We start from the raw sequence: 23,894 nt of genomic DNA on the forward strand, positions 1-23,894 counted from the left end.
GAAAATAGTGAAAAACTCGTTAAACTTATGTGTTTTCATTTGTTCCCAATAGTAAAGTGATTAATTAGTCTATCCTCGGTTTTCTAGTAAAAATCCAGCAGATTTTCGATGTTCAGATAAAGAGCTACGATTGTTTGAAAAATTTACAGCCAGGTCGGGCAAGACGGACACACTAAGGTAGGGAAAGATGGACATACGGATTTTTCAATAATTTTCACATGTAGCATCAGTTGTGTACTACAGATGTTCACGAAGTACACCCGCGAGAGAAACCAGCAGATATAAATCACTTAGCAGTTAGAACAGGCCATATAGGCGGAGAATTTTTGCCTTCATCCTAACCCACTCTCTCAAACTGTTCACGTGATGTACGTGGCTCTACGTGATGTACGTGACTCTAATAACATAAATCAAAAGAATACTTAACGTACTACATCTTTTTTGTGAGTGTCCACCTTTACCATCGTAGTGTCCATCTTACCCACCCCAATTGTCCGTCTTTCCCAATTATGTCAAAAAACAGCAATTTGTAGTCATATTTTTGAAGACCCACAAAACACATAAAACTTGGAGGAAGTTCACTAATACCAAAAATGATTATGAAAACGATTGACCTTAAGTTTCAATTTGTATGACTACTGCGATCTAAATAGCAATACCTAAGTAATTATTTAGATTGAATCTTAGGGTGTCCGTCTTTAGTAGGCACAAATCCCCACATGTGAGGGGAACGTGCCGGTATAAGCCATGGCTTTTAGCCGACCTACCTGATGCCTGAATAAATTCAATTTTTTGAAATAGATTTTTGTTAAAAATTCTGAAATTAAGAACGCGGATTCAAAAAACACAAAACAAGCTTGTTATTCAGCTCAAAAAGGCAAAAAATTGTTTCTAAGTAGCAATAAAATTGTATTGAAGCCTGATAGAAACTAACAACATCAATTTAAAATCAATTTCAAAACTAAATCTAGAAAAGTGTTTGAACACCAGAAAATGCGTAATAATTAGGTTAAAAAATGCAAAAATTTATTCTCAAACAAATTTAAAATTGCCAGCAACGGCTATCATTGCAGTTTCAGACAAGGCGAAAAACTATCTCGATTCGGGGTCAAAAAAATGTGCTCTAATTATTTTAAAAGCTCTGAAAAATAACTAGAATGTTTTCTCTCATTCACTAAAAATGACCATGAAAAAGTTATCAGGAAACAAGAAATAAAAATATTTAAAATTTTTAAAGTCAATTCAATAAAAAATTTTAAAACTATTTTAAAACTGGGAAGAACATCAATTCTAACCGGGAAAACCGGGAAAAACCGAGAATTTGAAATTGGAAATCTGTTGGCCACCCTGGTTCTTTAATTTCGAATTGATAGCAGGAGCAAAATTGAAATAGCAAAAAAAATGTAACATTTATTTTTTTTTTAATTTTATAAGAACCATGTGAATAATTAAAGCATATATTACAGGTTGAAAAGACGAGCAAGGCCATATGGGTTTATTTTAATAAAAGCAGTAAAGAAAATCAAAAAGAATGAACAACTTGCTGCGTTCTATGACATAAATTGAATACATAATTGAATACATTCGCCGAAAATGCCGGGGTCCGGAAAGCATTACCCGGTCCGTTCCGAAGTTCGGATGGTTTCGTTCCGGTCCGGTCCGGAAAGTAATCGGACTTTGCAGGTACCGGTCCGATCGGACTTCGGACCGGACCGGACCGGACATTTACCGGACCCTACCCGGTCCGATGTTGAACACTAGTTACAACATCTGAATTTGCGAGTAGTTTGCCTAGTATGTGAGGATACATCAACAAACACGAAAAAGTAATTCACTGTTGCTTAGTGATGCTTCGTCTATAATCCTTCAAAGCAAAATAACGCTATCACACCACGTGCCTCAATTTTTATCAAACCGTTACACCTTGTCCTACACATCATGGTTAGTAGGTATAATAGTGGTGAAATTAAACCGACGAGAAAAAGGCAAAATAAAAAGTCATAGTAATCAATAATGCATTTTAACTGTTGTTTATTCTATCCTTTTTATTATATTTGCATTCCCTTTCACAGTTACCTGGTAACACTTACCTTTCAGTTCAAGCAATGATTTTATGAGTAGGTAATACAAATCCCATCACAATAACGGACTTTCTTTTCAAACAGTAATAAAATTGCATGGTTAGCATTCAAGGTTTCATTTATTTCACCATTCATGCTTCACTTGGGGCAAAGTATTGACATTGTAGTGTCCTCACAATACAAGATAAAATAATACCTTAAACAACAAACTGCTCAGCTTCACTGTTTAGATTAGACCATCACTATTTCTAGCTGGTTGATCTCACGCTCAATCGTTTTATTAGCAATGCCATGTTCTAGCAGTTTCATTAGTTTGGAGAAATAAATAAAAGTGCATACACTCGTGATCTCGTCAGTGCTATTGTGTGCAGGAAAAACTTACACCAATTACAGATGCGATATGTTACGATTCCTGGGAAACCGCACTGAACCGTTTTTGTGTTCAACGAAAAAAAAATGAAATAAAGTACGAACAAAGCATACTCAATCTGAATGATACACTTCTTTTCAAAAATATGTGACTTTCTAAAGAATCGGTGACTCAGAATTTTCAGCTCTTTCTGTCGCTGTGCAGCAATTTGCTTCCCTTTCCACTCCGGTATTCGTTCTCTGTTCGCGTTCGTTTTCAAAGGTAGACTAGAATCTATTCTAATATAAGTTATGATGCTTGGCTCCAGATGAACGGTTGTGGAAGCTGGTGTGAAGAAAAGGAAACCTATGCCACTAGCTCCTAGGAAAACCATTTGTGGTTAGAAACCGGTAGTCAACCGGCAGCCAGGACACCCAAAAGAAATTCGCTTCAAGTGTGTGCTCAACGCTATCGAAAAGGTCAAAAAGTCCCTACTTACTTGATCTTTTCTCTGTTTCATTCGGTTCGAATAGTCCTGATCGATATATTTTCGCTTTTGTTGTTAAGATGGCTGATGGATATTTATTTATGAAGTCTAGTCTTCCAAGTGGGTGACAAAAAGTGTCACATCATTTTTAGGGGTGTAAAAAGCTTTTGCTTCATGTTTGGAATCAAAAAAGAAAATGGAGAAGTAAATCGCAGGGAGTAAAATTTAGTGGCATATATACTATCGTGTAGTTCTAATAATTACAAATTTACTGGGACACTTTGCGCTCTCTTTCCGTAAAATATTTGTAGAATACCTGAAAGCTAGGATAATTGATAATATAAGGTTAATTATTTTCGAATATAAATTAGTTGTACATTCTAAAGTTGATCGAAAAATCATATTTGAAACTTACTAAGTTATCATTTATTATTACGCTTAAAATTCGCTCGAAGGATCATCGTCTATTCTACCTTCAGATTCATTATAGATGATAGAAACAAAATAATAAAACAAGTTTAAAGCATTCTCAATCGCAGAGCTATGTACAACCTTAATGTTTTAAAATAACTATAATTAGTAGTAGTTTCAGTTTTCTTCATTTGATTATTGGTCTTTAAAGTTTAACTTTTAAGATCGGCTCCTTTGTTTGTCTTAACGCGTAAATTTACAATTTTCATCATTTTCTTTGCTAGCTCACTGCATTCTCGCTCACTTACTTTATAGTGAATTGATTCTGTTGGCTTTCATCCTCATCTATATAGTGCAGTTTAGTGCGCTTAAATGTGTTTGCTATTCCGTATGATTGATTTTTATTATTTCTTCGCTTCCTCAGTAGGATTTGATTCATTTTGATTGTTTTTTTTTTTAATTCAATGATTTTAATTTTAAATAATAGTTAAACAGTGATAAAATTATTGGCAGATGCGTGCTCAATACGCTCGGTTGTTGTTGTTACCGTTCATTCCATATGTATGGATCGATCTGGAAAAACAGTTGATGGGAGAGAAAGAGAAAAAAGATGGTTTTATTGCGTGTTTCACTGAGGTGTTGGTAAAACGCTAGAGGTATGTTAGATACCGAGTTAAGTTCGTGCAGGTTTGTTACAGGGCCTAGTCAAATGTCAAATAACTACGGTTTCCCTATTTTGGAGAAGACTGTTTGGTAGTTTGGTTTGTGAGTTGATGTTCGTTCTCTGATTTTTTTATAGACAAATATTACCAAATCAATTGCGGAGGTTATTAATGCTAGCTTAACCCATTACCCGTGGAACTTTTTCTTACGTTCTAAAAAATACAATTTAAAAGCGACAAGGCTTAGCGACTTTATCAAAATATATTTAAAAAATATGTACTTTTCGGCAAGCTAAAATTATTTTTCGAAAAACATCGCAGGTCTGTTTAGTTGCGAAAAAATTAGTAATCGAATTCAATCTTTTGTTAAGTAGATGATATCTACATAACATTTATTAACAGAGACTAAACTCAAAGCTTATTAATTGAAAAGATGCAAATAAACATATAAGGTGTTACATTCTAATGGTGTTGCCAATTCGTTCCTTGCAATTCCATCTATTCCATCTATTCGACTTTTGTCAATCCTGTGAAATTTTTAAAAACCGTCTGAAACTATTCAACTTGGCCGCTTAAGTGGATTTGTAATAGTTAATAGTTTAAGTTTTATTCATGTAGACAAATGTAGTCAGATGAATTAATAAACCAATAATAATAATAATAATAATAATTTATTTTTCGCATTGACAACAATGGCCAACACTGAATAGAAGAACGTACAAAAATTCTATTGCAGCTGGACCAAGATGAAATTCGGCAAAAAAAAACAATTAAATGAACTTGCTGGTCAGTTTATTTGTATTTGTTGTTAACTACAGCCATATTTTTTTAAATTCTGACAGTTGACAACCAAACTCTTTTCAACTAGTTGGCCCGTAGTGGCTAGCCACTTTCAAATGCATTTTGAACTATTAAAAGTTGGTATTTAATCTAGAATGAAATTTTTTTTTTAAATATCGAAATGAAGTTCAATATGTAACTAAGACACTATCGACAATTCGATGCAGATGGCCAGCGCTGGTTTAAAACTCAATGAATTATCTAACTGCGATAAATCCTTCGTTCAGTAGATCGTGGAGTTAATGCTTACTTGAAAACGAATCTGCATCTCGCTTCTTATACGGATCCACAGCTGTTTTCTCCATTATCTAAAGACTTTTTCTCCATTATTTGATTATTTTCGAAAAATTTGTTTCTAACGATTTAATTATTTTTTAAATTTCATAACTTGAATAATAGTTCATTTTCTCAATTGTTTAATGTTGCATATGTTATGTTCAAACTAAACTCACAAAATAACTAAAAATGAATGTGATTGAATAAAAAAAACAATTTACAAAAAATGAAAAAATACTGGATTGCTTAAAAAAATATTAACACATGCAAAAGTTTGTCTCTGCAGTTTGTTATCAACAATAGCAAAGCATGGAATAACGAAGTACTGTCCTTTTTTAATCATTGATGGGTAATTCAAATCCCTCTCTAATACTCCGATATAACTTCACACATGATAAATGACGCGCATGAAACATCTGTCATCTGCGTTCCATCACAGAAACCTTTTATAGTGTTGCGTAACAACATAACCATCCTCATCCCATCACCACCACCTTTGTCTACTTCTTTGTTTTTGTCTTCTTCTACATAAGCAAACAAATATTATATGAAAAAAAAATAAAAAAGGTGGCTTACTGTAGCGCATTTGCAGGATAGTGGATAAACCTATGTTGAATTTTTAAAACTTTGAAAATTTTATGTCGATATATCAAAATATCTTAAATCAAAACTGTTGATCAGATTTTACATAATGTTTAAAAATAATCGCCAATAGCTTAACCCGATCCCGGCGGAGAGAAATCAGTTTTTACCTAAAACAATGAATTTCAAACTCTTATTACTCATCAACTATAAACATAATTAACACAAACTGTATTGCAAATTAAAGATCAATCTGAACCTTACTTAATAATTTCATCGTGAAAATTTGCAAGTATAATTGTTGAACTTGAATCAAAGTTTGAATGTCACCCGTCGGGAATGGGTTTATCTTATACTCTAAGTTTTTTTGAAACAGCTGAAATTTTCACGTATCAGCAAAATAATTATCCCTTTCTCCGTGCATCTTGAACGTCGTAGTATATTAAAGAATTAATTTGGGGTACAATATGTGCAGCATGTCTTGTGTAGGTTAAACGTCTTTTCTGTTTTTAAAAATATCGAAAAAAAATATATTTCTTTATCTTTCAGTACAATTTCTTGAGAACATTTTTGTAAATTTTGTTAGAGCTTCGAGTAATAGAGTCGTCCAATCCAAAATTTCTTCAGGATTTTGAGTTTCTTGGTATTCAAAAAGTCAGCCGAAGTCAGTGGAGGCCATACACCACTCGTGTTCCGGTTTCATGGAAACGTTTCGTAGAAAGGCCGACTACGGACGTTTCTCAATCAATCGACTTTTAGTTAAAAATGAACGTATCTTCATTAGACATAAATCAGTTTTTCTTTAAGTACATCTGCCTGTTTTGGCAGATATAAAATGCAAAAATTTAGAATTTTAGGTGTCACCCGTTAGCTTTTTTGTAAACTTTTTGACGTAGAACCATGTTTTTCTTTAGCCTACCACATAGAGGTGTAATTGAAAATTTATTAACGAAAAGAGAACAATTTTTTTTCCTTGCGTGTAAATCGGTTTGTCGGATCTTCATTATTGTAGCAATCGATTTGGAAGTTATACAAATGTTGTCTGATTATGTAAACTATTGTACTATTGGAAATTGACAAGCCTTGTTGCAATGAAAATCACGTCTTATGTTTGGTCCTTGTTAGTCATAACGTACCGGAGAGCGGATGAAGCAGAAGCGGGTGCGCCAGTATTAGCTGGCTTTCTGAATGTGCTTTCGGCTTAAACAAATCTCTTGCCCAGTTGGTAACATCTCTCTGCAGCGCGGTTCATTTCAGTATGTGCCTTTATTCCTCCACTGTTGGGGCAGCACAAAGATTGCGATCAGCATATCCGATTTTGAATATCAAAATGCCTTTCTCAAGGCAAATAAACAAGTAATTGTAAATTAATTTTTTTTTGTCAACAATACGAGCAAGTATTCTGTGGTTGATCCTAGCAATCGAATTCAGTCGGAGCCATCTAATCTACAAATGTCGTTGTCGTTTTTGCGGTGTAGCCACCCCGCGGACTACACTCTGTCCTATAGCTGTTTTTTTTTTTTTCATTTTCTGGACTATCCCGGACTACCCTTTTTCTGTCCCGGAAAATCCGCGAAAGAAACAGAGTGCAGTTTTGAAGGCACCACCACATTCACACGTATGTGTCAGAGTAAAAAAAAAGTGTCTAAATCGGTTTGCTTTGATTATCGTTGTTGTTGCGAAATGGAGGAAATTGTTAAGCTTTTGGAATCATCATCGTCCGAATCCGTACAGTAGCCAAACGCGACAAAAAGACAATGGCGATAATGACCGAAACAAAACAAAGTGACAGCTACCTCTGGAATTACGCACACGATTGTAACTGCTCGGAAAGTGTTTTTTTTTTTCAGCTGCAAAATGTAGTCCGGGGCGGTATAGTCCTGCCGTAAAAACGAATTCGACATAAGTGTGAAAACAGCTTTTACAGTGTTTATTATTAGAGTGCCTCATTCCCAGAGTGCGTAACTAAACAAGTAATGAAGAGTTTCTTGATTTGAGCGAACAATAGTAGACTGTATGACTCAATTATGAAACACTTTCAACAATGCATTTGTTGATAGTGTGCGTAGTTCTACGTCAGTTATGCGGTCATGTCTTAGATACAATCTACTACTATTTTAACCCTCGATGGGCTTCATCCGCTGTTTTTTCGAATGAAATGAGAAAAAGTAGCTCTTCCCGCAAATGACATTTTCGAACAACTAAAAGTACAGGGTGTTCAATATATTCGAATACAACTTTTCATCGCTCATTGGTATTGCTTTAGCCTCACATATAGACTAACCGACGCGCATGGTGTAGATTTGCTGTCAATTGTTGTTTATTTACCGAGCACGTTGAAGAAGTACCGCGACGTCATAGGAAAGTTGTTCGCGAGAGATGAGCGACTCGGCTCCATATTCCGCTGGTTTCAATCCCACAGGATGAAGCGGAATTTCATCTATACCATCATCCATCGGTACCAGCAGAGGGGCTCGACCAGAGGCCGCGCGAGATCCAGGTGACCGCGTTCGACGAGGAGGCCCGCAGCCATCAAGGTGACAAAGGAGCGGGTTCATCGAAGACCGTAGCTAATCTGGATGTTACCATCATGGCGAATGACCTGGGATACAAGAAGCCATACAAGAAACACAAGGTTTAAGAGGTACCGGAGGCTACAACGAAGAAGAGGCTGAACAGAGCCAAATTGATTCGTTCGCGGAACGCAGGTTAGGAGTTCATGTTTTCATGCACAGTATTCAAAATAATCGGCTATGGACGCTAACGTCAGCCAACATCCCCCCGTCCCATATAAATATCCCGCAGTTCCAGAGCGGTGATGATTCGGAAGGCCGTATCCAGGTGTGGTAAGCTCCCGCTGGTGTTTTTTAGGAAAAAACGTGAAAATCAACGCCGCGTTCTATAAGACCTACGTTCTGGAGAAGGTAGTGGCCCCAGCACTTCGGGAAAGATCATTACGCCCTTCAACAGGACGTCGAGCCATTCCACACGGCGAATAACGTCCAGTGTGATGTCGGGAGAATTTGACTTTGAAAAGACTTTTTTTTAAAGACTTTGTGGCCAACCAGCTTCCCGGATATTAATCTCCAGTACTTCCATTGCTGGTCAAGTAGAGCGAACATAAATTTAGAACCATGGACCAGTTTAAGAAACTCATCGCTTTGGAATGAGATACTGATGGACCATGTGCGTGCCGCGTACGATTCTCTCGAGAAATGTCTCGAGCTCGTCATACAGCACAAAGGTGGTAGGCTCTCAGCTAATATGCTAATAATTCCCAACAAGCATTGCATCAATTAACTCAGAAAAGAAGATCTTGTTTTTTCAATTTTTTTTTTTTTTCAACACACTTTCAAAGTGTAGCCGAACTTATCGAATACCCTGTATATAACTCCCAGATGGTCTCGAGGTACGATACTGGCCTAACAAGCCAGTCGTCGTAGGTTCGAGTCTCGGCTCGGGAGATACTGTTGGTGTCAGTAGGATCGTAGCGCTAGCCCGCAATTGTCCTGTACACCAACAGTCGGCTGCGAAGTCTGTGTATAACAAACAGAAGGTCAAGTTCCAAATCGGAATGTAGCACCAAGGCTTTGCTTTTTTTTGTATATAACGAAATAAAATAATAGAAGAACTAACGTGTCTAAGCGGTTTATTTGCTTAGCTCATCACTTTTGAGATTTGTCATAATCTACCAGCATTTACTGCTGGTGCCATCTATTGACAAGCAGCGAGTACTGAGTAGCGCACATAATAACACCAGTTCTTGAAGAATTCCTAAGAAATTTTGCATAATTTTTTGTTTGTTTTGAAAATTTCATGAATTTACTGTGCATTTTATATCGTAAAAACCTAAGTTAATCCACCTAGCGGTCAGAGCCAGCCTTTCTCATTCAATTTTTTATTTGTAAAAATAGATTTACATGAACGCTTCAATCCAATAAATGTATATTCACTCTTTAGGTTCTAAAATATTGATGTTGTAATCTTTACATATAAAATGCAGTCAAGTCTGTCTGTGTGTCTGATCCATATAGGCCCGAAAACTACCGAACCGATCGACGTGAAAATTTGTATGTAGCGGTTTTTGGTGCCGATAAAGGTTCCTATGATAGCTTGAGACCCCTCCCTCTTCTGGAAGGGAGGGGTCCCGTACAAATGAAACATAAATTTCTGCACAGCTCAAGAACAAACCAAGCAAATGAAACCAAATTTGGCATGTGGATGTTTTAAGGGGTAACTAATATGTCCATAATAGTTGGATGAAACACAAATTTGTGCACATCTCGAGAACTAATCAACCAAATGTAACAAAATTTTCCAGGTAAATGTTTTTAGTGGTAACAAATATGTACATAATGGTTTGAAACCCGACTCCCTCTTCTATAAGGGAGGGATCCCATGAAAATGAAACACAAATTTCGCATAGCTCAAGAACCAATCAAGAAAATACAACCAAATTTGGTATGTGAATGTTTTTAGAGGTAACAAATATGTCCATAATGGTTTGACGCCCCTCCCTCTTCTGGAAGTACATGTTTCTTCACAAATTTTTGCACATCTCGCGAACTAATCAACTAAATGGAACCATATTGGCAGGTGTATGTTTTTAGTGGTAACAAATATGTTCCATAATCGACCTCAGACAACCTTGGATAGTAAGATGGCAAATTCCGGTTTCTGGAAAACAGCCGAAAATGGCCGATTTCCACCCAATATAAAAATATCCGGATCTAGAATAATACACAGGAGCTAAAATCGACCACAGATAGCATTTTAAATTCTAAGATGGCGACTTCCGGTTTCTGAAAACAGCAGAAAATGACCAAATACCACCCAATATGAGTTTTTCTTTAACCAGTATGCCGTTCAAAATCCAGAAATTGTCTCCAAATGCCATTATGAAATCCAAAATGGCGACTTCCGGTGTCGGAAAAACAGCGGCAAATGACCAAATACCACCCAATATGGGTATTTCCGGAACCGTAATGATGCACTGGAGCCACAAAACGATTTCAGACAACATTTTGAATTGTAAGTAGCAACTTTCGGTTTCTGGAAAACAGCCTGAAATGGACGATTCCCATTAAATATTAGTATTTCTGGAACCAGAAAGATGCACAGAAGCTAAAAATTGATCACAGACACAATCTTGAATTTCAAGATGGTGACTTCCGGTGTCTGGCAAACAGCCGGAAATGACCAAAAACCATTCAATATGAATGTTTTCGGAACCAGAATTACGCCCAGATGACAAAAATTGATTTCACAGGCAATTTTAAAGTCCAAAATGACGACTTTCGGCTTCTGAAAAACAGTCCAAAGTGATCAAATATCACCCAATATGAGTTTTTCTTCAACCAGTATCCTAAATACCATTTTGAAATCCAAGATGGCGACTACCGGTTTGTGAAAAACAGCCTAGAATAAACAAATACTATCAAATATGAGTATCTCTGGAACCAGAATGATGCAAGGAGCTAACAATTGACCTCAGGCACCATTTTGAATTGCTAAATGGCAACTTATAGGCAACAGTCGGATTTACCGAATAATACTCAATATGGATATTTCCGTAAACGTGATGATGCATAGAAACCAAACATTGACCCTGGCACTATTTTGAATTTGAAGACGACCACTTTTAGTTTCTGGAAAACAACCAAAAATACCTCCCAATATGGGTATTTCCGGTGTCAGATTGATGCCAGAATGTCTGCTGATAATGACAGAATACCACCCAATATGAATACAGTAAAGTTCTTTTTTACACGATTCTACGTACCGTGCAAAAAAACGTGTAAAAAAACCGCGTTAATTGGAAAAACGTCGTGAAAAAAACCGCGTTATTTGGAAAAACGTCGTAAAAAAAATCTTGTAAAACAAAAACCGTGTAAAAATGAAACTGTGTAAAAAACAGCCTATTATAGTTTGTTACCGTTACCGCTACTTACTGTAACAATTTTACGCGAAGACGAAAAATCGTGCAAAAAAAACGTGTAAAAAAATCGCGTTATTTGGGAAAACGACGTAAAAAAAAATCGTGTTATTTGGGAAATCGTCGTAAAAAAGAATCGTGTAAAATGAAACCGTGTAAAAAAGAACCGTGTAAAAAAAGACTTTACTGTATATTCAGAATTAAGGCGATGTACAGAAGCCGAAAGACGAGGATGTTGTCATTTCGATAAAACCAATCATTTCAAACGATTTGTTAATTGACTTTTATCATATCCTATGGCCGATTCGTCGTGCATTTGCAGACTTCAAACAAACCGCAAGGAATCAATGAACTTGGAACGTTCAAATAGTACGACACCACATTTAATTTATGTTGAGGCCACATATATCGATCAAAGCAGGTATAGTTTTAAATAGTCTTTGAATTTCTCTTCTTTCCATAACTTTTGAGCCACATATCAAATTGTTATGAAGTTTGTTATTTGTAAGTTTGAGAGATGACTCGTTCGTATGACACTAGTTATGTTCAAATAAGTCATGTAATCTTTGAGATAATAGACTTTCGTTGTTTTATTAACAATTTAATACATAACGGTTGCTTAAGCTTGATTATAATCAAATGAAAGGGGAACGTGTAGGGCAGCCAAACTTTAAAACCACGTGTTCAATCAAAATTCATCAGTTAACCCTTAACTAGCCCGCTCATCTGATAATAATAATCAAATCGGTTGTGTGAGATAATGAAGTTTCGTGATTTTCACAAGTCGGCACATTACAAATGAAATTACAGTTCGATTACAGTGAAATTCAATAGGGTCTTCTGAGGCAGCTAGACCATTCATTTGACACTGATTTTGTGGAAATCGGGTCGGCCATCTCTGAGAAAAGTGAGTGAGTCCAAGTAGTCTTCGGAATATGTTCCTTTGCATAGCTGGATTTCACATTTTTAAACATAACAGGCAAAGTAATAGTCCGACTGCAAAACAAATCAATAACGTCTTATGGGGCAATTAGACCTTCCATTTGACACTGATTTTATGAAAATCGGTACAGCCATCTCTGAGAAACATGAGTGAGACTAAACAGTCTTCAGAACACTTTTCTTTTCATAACTTTTGAACCACAAGTTCAATCTTTATGAAATTCAAAACTTACGAGTTTTCTAGGTAGCCCGTTCTTTTGAGACCAATTTTGTTCAAATCGGTTGTGTAGTTTCTGAGATATGATGTTTCATGATTTTCACATTTCTAAACATAACCTCTAAACTAAAAATCCGATTACAATTAAATTCAATAGGGTCTTATGGGGCAACAAGACCTTTCATTTGCAATTAATTTCATGAAAATCGGTCCAGCCATCTCTGAGAAAAGTGAGTGAGAATAAAAATCTGCACATACACACACACACATACAGAAAATGCTCAGCTCGTCGAGCTGAGTCGAGTGGTATATGCCATTCGGCCCTTTGGAGTACTTTTATACTTTCGGTTTTGCAAGTGATTGCTATACCTTTCTAGGAGAAAGGCAAAAAGTGAAACTCACTAATTCACAGAGTCCGATTGAGCTCAAATTTCACATGAGGACTTTTTCGAGAAGACAAAACTTTTATGCTAAACAACATTCGAATATATATATTATATCGATTCCGCTGTGCTTTGATATGAATAACAATTCAAATTAATAAAAAATAAGCAAAAACAAAAATAAACATGACAGATTTGTCTTGGTAAAACGAACATAAATTAAACTTGTCCGTAGTCTACTTAATTAAAGTAAAGAATGGAGGTGGAAATATATTTTGAAAATAGCACCGATAAAAACATGAACGGATTTTATATGATAACATTTGGATGCCCTGTGTTCAATAACCCGAACGGCCAAGTTCCGACAGTGTAGTGTTAGCTTAGCAGCTAAGTTTGGCTTTTTTTTTAACTGCACGTAGAAAAACAGAAGGCTGTCCTTTAAAATGACAACTGAAAAGCAAAAGTTCATATCGAAGTCTCTTTTATTATTGCTGAATTATTACTTCGAATTATTTGTAATTAACAAAACACAGTACGATTCGACAGATCCCATTATTTCACAAAAGGTTGCTCTCTTTTTTAAGAAAGAAATACACCAAATTCACTGAACGAGTAAACTTTGTCGCATTAAAATTCAAAAGTAGTTTGATTTGTGAAAAATCTATCACAGAAAAAAACTATACTAGGTACCAAATTACTTTGAAAAGACACCGATGAGAATGGTGTGAAAAACGACGAGAATTTTACATATTAACAAATTCACATAATCGTACAAAATTTGGTAAGGTAGGTACTTTTCTGGTAAATGTTCAATAAATAATAATGTAGAATAACAACTTCTGTTCGAAAATTAGTTTTACCGTATTTCCGTATTAGAAAACGATGCTTGACAGAAACGTGAAACCAGACTACAAAAACAGTTTCCCTTGTTCTTTTGAATATTATAAGGATATATGATAATTCTTAATATTTTTTTTCTTTTTTGACTAGGCCATGTAACATAAGTATAGGTGACAACGAAAACTACAGTGACAAGTTACTAACGAAGGTAATTATTTACTATCTAGTTTTTTTCCCGTTCTCCTACCGATGCTGCAGTTGTGTTAGTGTGTGTGTGTGTGTACGTGGATCTCTAAAACTAAAAATTTTGTGTCCATTTTGCGTTAACAGTTTCGTCACATTGTCGTCCGTCAGTTCAGAAATTCTAGTGGTTGGTCGAATCCGCCCGTCAATCTAGCACAGAAAACACAATCACAATCACAGAAAAGCTACAACAAAACATCTGTCAAATATCACAGCCGTTTGGTGTACAAAAACTAACAGTTAATTAAACTTGCAAATTAAGTAAAATAATTTTGAATCACATTTTAACAATCACTGATGTTTCATTGCAGATTTGGTACCAGAATTTTAATAGTTGGATCCGAAAAAAAAGAAACCATGATAGCCACCAGTTTGACGAGCAGATTAAAAAGCAGTTAATTTGTTAAAATCAACTTTCGTAAATAATTTGACTTAGACAGATTTCTGTTGTCCGAAAAGAAATGAATATTTTAAACAGTTTACTTAAAGTAACCAAGAATTTCTATTTGATTCGTCGGTCTAGTCTTGAATACAAACTATATCCGGTTGGGTAGTCGTGTCTGTTTGCCGAAATGAGATCCTAATAAGAAAAATACAAAATTGTATTGTCGTGCATAAATTGGGCTCTTTTTTCTCATCCCGTTTTGTAGCTGAATGATGAAAATGAAATCTGATGCAAGTGATGATACAGGAATGAGTTGAGCGATAGGAAACATGCTGACATGTTGGGAGGGAACAACAAGCTAACGTGGCACATTTGTTTTTAAATCTCGTTAAGTTTGCCGTAACATTATAATTCCTCCCTTTTTTAAGCACTGCATCCTATACATAAACTTGTTTCATTGTTTGCTCTTGCCTAATTTGTGCATTTCATTTAGAAATTGATCTCATTTCTTGAAACTTTTTTTGCTTAACAAGTTCTAGTAGTTTGTTAAATCAGCCGCATTTTCATGTTTTTTTCGTTACAATTTTTTGTGGTTCACACATTTATTTCAGTAATGTTTCTGTCCGCGTTCATCTATCTTCTTCTCTTCATTGAAAGATTTGTTTTCAGTTTGCCTAAGTCTGTCTAGTGATGAGTGTTTTATGATATAACATGTGCTTACCGCCAAATACACTGGCTGCATCTGAAAAATAGAAGATATAAAAATTAATAACTAAATGAGTAAAATAAGTCTTGATAATCAGTATTTTTGTTCAGTTTATGTACAGTTCAAACCGCCTAAAAATGTAAGATCCAGCAGCCATATACAACTGAACGACTGGATTAAATGTGTTTAAAATTAAATTAACAAGAAGATAAATATTTATCATTCAAATAATCATGGGAACCACTCGAAGCAAAATAAAAAGTGTCGGTTTACGCTTTCACAGTGCCGGTCGTTGAAGCAAAGAGAACCTCAACAAATATTTTCTATCTGATCAACGATGTGACGCGACGGGAGGAATACGTGATAAAGGCAGCGTAGAAGTTTGGTCTCGTGGGTACTTTCATCTATGTTTGTTTTTCTTCTAAACCAATCGTATGAATAGGGTGTATAAAAAGTTTTTAAGATTATTTTAAAGCCGCAATATTTTTGTTCTAAACATCATTCTATAGCAAAAATAAATTTCGTTTGAACCTTCATGATAAAATAATATTTCTATAGGTATAAGAAAAGACAATTTTTACTAATTCCTATATTCACGCTGAATTTCCGTACTCAACTCTGCTCATATGTGTAGCAACTAAGTACTTCTATCAAAAGGCAATCTAGCACATAAAAAATAAACCTGCGATAACGGTAGCCATATCTGCTCAGTTATCACAACCAACAATCAACAAAATTGAGTGCCGTATGTTCGTTCTTCGCGCTGCGGAAGCGGTCGGGCTACCGCTAATTGGACATCCTCATCGACATCATCTTCAACTTGACGGACACGAGTTTGCAATCTTAGCTATCGTTGTACCGTACGCTTTATTTGCACTTTTTCACGAGTGCACAAAAAATTGTTGACAATCCATTATGTGTCAAAGTTAAGCGCTCGTATTCATATATGGTTTGTTGCCAGTTATTTTTATTCGAACATTAGCATTTCACTACACCAATCACTACCGAGTATAACACCCGTGGTGGTCGTACAATTCTCATTCATTAAGTTGAACCCCTGTCTTTCGGGTTTTTTTTTTCTATTTTGAGATTCAATTTCACTATTTCAAGCTGCTAGACGACCGCACAGATACCAAGATGAAAATTGAGCAATAAAACTTACGCTTCTCGCGTGACCGGGCGATTCTGCCGTCGCTCTCGGACCGTGGGTTGCGGAGGAAAAGTTACGACCGGACGGGTCCTCGAAGGTCGAGACGCTGGAGATCAAATGTCATTTTCTCATCCTATTTTGACGCTACCTGACGATCTTCCAACCAAGCTGTGGGTTCCTACAACTGTTTCCCATCGGTAGTATCGGAAGGTGCGCAAGATTTCGCTTCGATCGCGGCTGCCGTTATGACGATGAAAGCTCGCCCAGTTTGACGGGATTGATGTACCTCCTAGGCATTCGCATCACACCATTATCGGAGATTTGAGGAAAGTTATGTCCAGGGCGGTCAAGCGTTCGAATTTTGATGTTTGTAATGAATTAATTTTTATCGAGCGATAAATTTCTCACGCTTTGAGGTTGAATATTAGTACGGTGGAGTTACACACCTCGGTGAGCTTAAGACAGAAATCGTTAGACGACCAGCCGGTAATTTGATCCTTGCTTTAGACGCTGGTTCTGGAGGTGGAAAATGATTTACACATGAAGGCTGAACACTTAATTGTATTAATTGGCAGCTGCGTCGACAGCCAGGTATGCCATAAACTGTAACGGTGCCTATAATACACTGCGTCGGCCAAATGCAAAATGTCTGTTTGGTAACAAGTTCTAGATTTCACGAAATGACTGCCTCGTCGTATCAAATCATCATAGATAACACGATTCGCTTATCTGCAAAGGATGCCGCCTGTGCGCTTCCTCACTGCGCCTGTTTGTTTAGACGCTGCAAAACCAGCGGCTGGAAGTTTGATGTTAGTGTTATTTATGGGGATAGATATTTAGATTTTATAGAACCCAAGGTTATTTGTGCTAGGTTCTGTTTTTAGGTGTGCTTCATACGTGACTTGAAGTAGATAGCAGAAATTCCCGCAATGTTCATTAACGTATAAAACTCATATTTATTGGAATGAGCAAAATGTTGATACTAGAATCTGTGTTATACGTATAAGCTTAGAATCCATAAAAAATTAGCAATTTTGATTTTTCCGTAATATCCTTTAAGCAGGCTTTTTGAAAGACATGTTAGTCGTAGCATCATTAGGAGTTTCTAAATTCTGCTCTGCATTTTTGATAATTACTATGTACTGTTGACCGTTTTGAAGCATGATTGCTAATGCTCAGTTAATCTTTTAAACCTTTGTCTGGGACTTGTAATAAAGAGCGCACCAGAAAGTATGGGCACACTGAAAAAATGGTGCCTTTCAAACGAGAGTCGATCTCTGTTCTTCGAATTGGCTGCGTACGTTTGTTTACATTAGCGAACACAGTAGGGGTCTTCACATCGAGCTCGTATACGAATACCCAGCCGTAAACTGTGTATCTTCCATTACTCGTCAATTGAGGTGAGTATTTTAACGGCTGGGTATTTGTTTACGAGCTCGACATGAATACCCATAGTGTTTTTTTTTCGGTCTAGTTTCAAAACGCGAGGACTTTTGCCAGAACGCCGTAAGGGGCCATCCACATACCACGTGGACAGATTTTTAACGATTATTAACGATAAACGACCGAATCAAGTCTGTTACTAGATTGATTTAAAAAAAAAAAACCCTACCTTAACCTAAGCTACTTAAACCCCGAAGAGAAACAATTCTTATTTTCCTTCTTTTCTCTCTGTCATTTTTTCTAGCTTTTTAGTTTATTGCTTTGTCCCTGTCCCCCTTGGTTACCGAGAAAGGAAAACTTTATAGTTACTCTTTTTTTGTAGCCTCATCATTATGCTGCCTTGCGATCTGCGTTGTTTCTCCCAAGGGCAACAAGGTATCTAGTATCAGAACTTTATTCCGATGAACATGTTGCTGCACGACTGTGCTGGAATTTTCTATGGGAACTTTTTTCAAGAAGACAAAACTTTTGAGACCTACCGCTAAACGAAACTCGGAGAGTCGCTTCCATTGCGAAATACAACAATTTGAATGATAAAAGGTACGTGCGTTGCACGGTAAGTAGTTCCGTCAACGATAGCAAGAAAACACCTAATCTTTTCGTTGTTCTCTTCTAACGGGTGTTAAATAAAAAATGAGAATTTTTTCAATACCTTTCAGTAACTCAAATACAGAGCGTGAAATTTTCTTTCTCCAAGAAAATTGCTCTTTGGGCTCCCTAGAAACAGTAGGCGTGTTTGGTTTTGCTAGTTTGAATTTAGTCAAAGCAAAGATGGCGTCGAAACAGCACGTGCTCCGCGAACGCATTGTACGGTTCTACGAAACGCATTTCCAGCAAGGAAAAAAGTTCACGGTGACACAAGGAAGAAAATGTACCTGTCAGTACGGTATATCGTATCCTGGGTTCCCTGAACGTAGAGCGGAAGGTCGGAAGTGGTCGTCCGGTGACGATAATGACGAAGCAGAGGAAGACATCGTTAAAGAAGCTGTTTGACAACAAGGACGCAACCAGCCTGCGTGACGCCGGTCGGAAATATGGCTGCTCCCACGTATTGATCCATCGGACCCTCAAGATGGAAGGAATCGTCTGAAGCAAGAAGACGAGGTCACCGGAGTACACGGAGGAGCAGATTGAGACGGTCAAAACACAGTGTCGGTGGATGACCAAAAAATACTGCGGGACGTCTTTCGTTCTGGACGACGAAAGCTATTTTCCGCTGTCCAAAACGCATATTCCAGGAAATGATAATTACTACTCCAGCGACAAGTCATCCACACCGCCTGAAGTGAAATACAAGTTCAAGCACAAGTTCGAGAAAAAGGTTATGTTGTACATCGCCATTTTCGACCGGGGCATTTCAAAGCTTTGGTTTAAGCCGAGCGGTCTGGCAATCAACCAACATATCTATCAAGAAGAGTGCCTCGATAAAATCCTGCTGCCGTTCCTGAACGAGCATCACGCGGATGGGAAGTACGTCTTCTGGCCAGACAAGGCGTCTTCACATTACGCCAAGAAGACGCTGGCGTATCTTGAGGAGAAAAAGATACCGTTCGTGCCGAAAGATCGTAACCCAACAAACTTGCCCCAGTGCCGCCCAATAGAGGATTTCTTTAGCTCACTCAGTGCCCTAGTATATAAAAACAATTGGAGGGCCAAGGATACAAAGCAACTGACTACAAGAATCCGGAATTGTATCCGGAAAATGGACGTAAGTGCCGTACAACGTTCTTGTGAGAGCATCGCAGCAAGTTGCGTCGAACAGCAGACCACGGCCCTTACTCAAACATTCACTGATATTTTTTTGAAGAAAATACATTATGTTATTAATAAAAAATACTGAAATCGATGAAAAAAAAATTCGCTTCGCTCTCTACAATGGTCTCCCGCACTCATACTCTATTATGTGTTAAACGCATCTTTTTCAAATGATATATAAAAACTGGTATAGCTTTAGGGCCCAATTGGAAAAGCAGGGGTTGACCATGTTGTAAGAGGCTCCGTTTTTTTTTGCAAGTTTATGTTATTTTCCAGTTTCGCAAGACGCAAAGAGACTTTGTTTCGTATGTAATACGAATGTACGAAAAACGAATCTTATTTCGTGTTGGCAAATAGTGGAACTGCACCGGTAGAGCTCTCAGTCACGCAACAACATAACGTGTTGCGAATCGAAAGGAAGACAATCAAATTTTTCTCATGTCGGATGGCAGCTAATATCAAGAGTGCAGAACTCTCAGCCACGAAACAGTTTATTATGCTGTTGTATGTTGCATATTGCAACTGTGCGGCTGGGGGACAGCAGAACTCTGTTTGTGCTGATGTTGACTGATAGCAGGCATGAGAAAGTCGAAGTCTTTCCAAAACAATAGAACCTTTTGCACGAATTTTGCGAAAAGAATTTTTGATTGAAACCGGACTAGTTTTGTAAATACCGCTGTTTATGCACCGTATTAACAAGTTGTGGAAAACATCAAACTACTGAGTATCTGTAGCGGATTTTGATCACAATTGCAATTTGATGGAAATCATTCACTAACGTCTTCAAATCATAAAAAATAAAAAGTAAAAGACCAATTACATGCGTCATGATCAGACCAGGTACGACATCCACCTTGACATAACATTATCCTTTGTTTTGTCCGGATTTTGCATTAGAGGGATTTTAACCATAACATCATCTCGCGTCGCGATGTTTGTTTTAGCCCCATGTTGTAATTGGCTCCCCCTTTAAGCTATGTAGTTTCCCCAGATTCACAAGACGCAAAAAAAAACCTTATTCCATATGTAATGCGAATATCAGAAACATGAATTTCATTTCGTGTTGACAAAAAGTGGAATGGGATTATAATTGTTGAATGTTTCTAGTACGTAGTCAAGTTGGTCGAGTGAAAAGAATCAAGCAGTGTTCCTGTGAAACATTCTGCTACTGTGGGAGAAAGCGGGTTGCCTATGGCTGTTCCCTTTATTTGATGGTAGAACCGTCCGTCAAATTGGAAAAAGTTAACGTCGGCACAGATTTCCACTTGCTCTGAAAAGAGGTCTAAAGAGATACAATGATTGTGTTTTTTTTTTATTCCAGCAGCATATCACATCGTGGCACACTAAATCTTTCGGAATGCAGGTGAACAGAGAGATCACTTCCAATGAGATCAACGAGTATCCTGTCCGCAACGTAACGGTGTTCATGAATTCGCAAAAGTCTAAAGAATTTCTAATTATGGACAAACGTTGAGTCAGTTTACTACAAACTTTGATGGTGGGATAGAGCAGTCTACTGTATCTAGTCTATTACCTATTACCTATATACTGTACTACTATGAGATTCGGGTGAGCTTTCAAAAAAGTTTTAATGGCTTTCTTGGTACATGTTGTTTTGTATAATACTCTAAAGTCGCTTTTTACGCAGGGATACGTGCCGCGTAATAAAAACCGCGTAAATTCCGGAATCCACGTAAAAAAACCGCGTAAATTCCGGAATCTGCGTAAAAAACCGCGTAAATTTCGGAATCCGCGTAAAAAAAACCAGCGTTAATTATGCATTCCGAGTGAAGAGAAACCGAGATTCGCACAAAAGAACCGCGTAAATTCCAGAATCCGCGTAAAAAAAACGCGTAAATTCCGGAATCCACGTAAAAAAGCCGCGTAAAAAGCGACCTTAGTGTATTTCACGAAGCTGCAGCTATTTTGATTTCGAATTTCTGTGCGTCGATTCGTTTTTCAAATGCAGGAACACTATGGACGACAACTACTACAATAGTAACTTTTTACTTTAAATATAAACAATAACATGACAACAAAATCAAAAGCTGTAGTAAGTAATGTAAAAAATATAATTTAAAGCAAAACTACATCTTTATACGTACACTATATTACAGACTCCTAAATAAAGATAGAATAAACTGTTAAAACGTCGGAGAAACGGTGGCGACACTTCGTTTTTCCAATGCTTGCACCATTAAAATATATTTTTGTTGTAATAAAATGTTGCTAAGAAAAGCTATATTTTGTCAGGTTCTACCTATGCTAGGGAAATGTATCATTATCGGACCAATTTAGGCTATTTTCATGTTACATCGCTTTTCATCTCACATTTTCACCATTGATATTACATGTTATCGTGGATAAAATACATTTATCGGGAAGGCCTATCTGTCTAGTTTATAGAAGTAATAATATCGCACGCTTAGCCTGGAGGGCTCATAGCGGTCCTGATCAGCTAGATTTAGCTAAGAGAATTTCTCATCGATATTGTTTTTGGCACATTTTGCATGTGTAGGATAAGTACAACAATACACCGTGCCCCAGTGCTGAGTCGAGAAAATTTCCAGTTCGAAAAGATCCTCGACTCGATCGGGAATCGAACCCGATATCACAACCGTGTGGGAGAGCTAGCCGACCGACATCGCTAACCACAGAGCCACGGGGACCACTTACAGAAGCAATAATTTATAGCAAATCCGACGTAAATTCATTTGAACATATCATTTTCTCCGATCATAGAATTTGTATCATAATCGGACCAGGATCTATCATGATCGGACCAAAAAATGTATCATAATCGGATCAGTGTACTTTTGAGACTTCAAGCGATTTTCTGCTTCGTGTGCTGAGCTTTAGTTGCATGGTGTTCGATGTGGGCTTGGCAAAGTAGATATTTCTGAATATTTTCTCGAGATTCTAAAAATATTTTCGAACATTTTTCATACTATTTCGAAAACGTTATAATTTATATTTGAGTTCAAATACGGCAAGCTTGCTGATTCAATAGGTGGGTGTTTTTCTGGTTGCTGTTTCGTTTTGCCGCTAGCTCATTCCATAAGTACAATTTTGAGAAACAATGTATGACAAACTTTTAGTTCCTAAGTAGTACTACAAGTTTGCCGAATAATGCAACGCTCTAACTTTTATGCCTGAAGTGTATGAGCCCATATTCAGTGCGTTTTCAGCCAACATTAGCGGTGAATACCATAATATTTAGTTGTCAAATTTACAATGAAATAATTCATGTTCTACTCAAAATATGAAACGTATATTAACATTTTACTAACTCGGGCCAAATTTTCGTACTAAATAGTTGCTTGCTGCTTGTTGAAATATCTCGTGAAAGTGCTGCTATGCGATGTCAATTTAGTGACTGGCTATCTCTTTATGAAAGCACTATATGTTATTTTTCCAAAACTAATTTGTTTATCGTTATAGCGCATATTTGATAAAGTGCTTTAATAAAGCATTCATTTCATGCTTCTCAAAACTTCAACCAAAGTTCATAGTCTATTGAAGAAAGTTGTCGTTGCTATGTTATAAATATTTTCGTAGAAACCTTAGTCATATTGGCCATTGTATTGGATACCTACGACCGTTTTCATTAAGCCAAGATATGTTTGAGATGCCTCGATGAAAGCTATGACAACCAAACATTCACAAACATAAAGTTTCATATATTTTAATTTATCACTTTCTCGTAAACTGGACGAAAACACGTGGGAAAAGTGTGTTTTAAATAAGGATAACACTGAGCTATATTTTTTCTATTTGAAGCATAGTGAGCTGTTTGTAGTGAAGTTTTGAACGGTTTTGCTTTAATTTGCGAACCTTACGTCGTTTTTGAGAGGTTTCATTCTATAGAAAATAAACTTCATCATTTATATTCTGTTTAATTCATTGGAACGTGGAACCCTTTATTGGGTACCTATATCAAGCAGAAGCAAAGTGCGGTGATGTCTCAGAAGTAAGCTGATCTGATCATGATAAAAAACAGGCCTTCGCATTTCACCAATAGTTCCAATTTTATTATTTCGTATAAACAGTGTTCCTACGTTGAATTCAAAAGTTACAGAAGTATATTACTGAAAATATACTGCAATCTTAAAATATTTGATTCTAAAATCACTGTGTGAAAACAAGACTTGATAACTTGTCTCGATAGTTCATTTTTTTAAACATGTTTAATAATGGTAATACTTAA

General features: G+C 36.8%; 1 protein-coding gene across 4 annotated transcripts in view; it reads right to left on the bottom strand.

Moving 5' to 3' along the window:
* Positions 1-2,181: 2,181 nt before the first annotated feature.
* Positions 2,182-23,894, bottom strand: part of LOC129730612 (protein drumstick) — a 54,134-nt gene continuing 32,421 nt past the window's right edge. For 3 of the 4 annotated variants that reach the window (XM_055690079.1, XM_055690076.1, XM_055690077.1), the window contains 2 exons: positions 15,355-15,375; positions 2,182-3,901 (listed from right to left, as the gene is read on the bottom strand). In XM_055690079.1, coding sequence (XP_055546054.1) covers positions 3,850-3,901; positions 15,355-15,375 — 73 coding nt within the window. In that variant the 3' untranslated portion in view covers positions 2,182-3,849. Of the gene's footprint in view, positions 3,902-15,350; positions 15,376-23,894 lie in introns of those variants that run through there. The other variant, XM_055690078.1, reaches the window with a different exon arrangement.

This window comes from Wyeomyia smithii, chromosome 3, assembly GCF_029784165.1.
Source record: "Wyeomyia smithii strain HCP4-BCI-WySm-NY-G18 chromosome 3, ASM2978416v1, whole genome shotgun sequence".
Lineage (NCBI taxonomy): Eukaryota > Metazoa > Arthropoda > Insecta > Diptera > Culicidae > Wyeomyia > Wyeomyia smithii.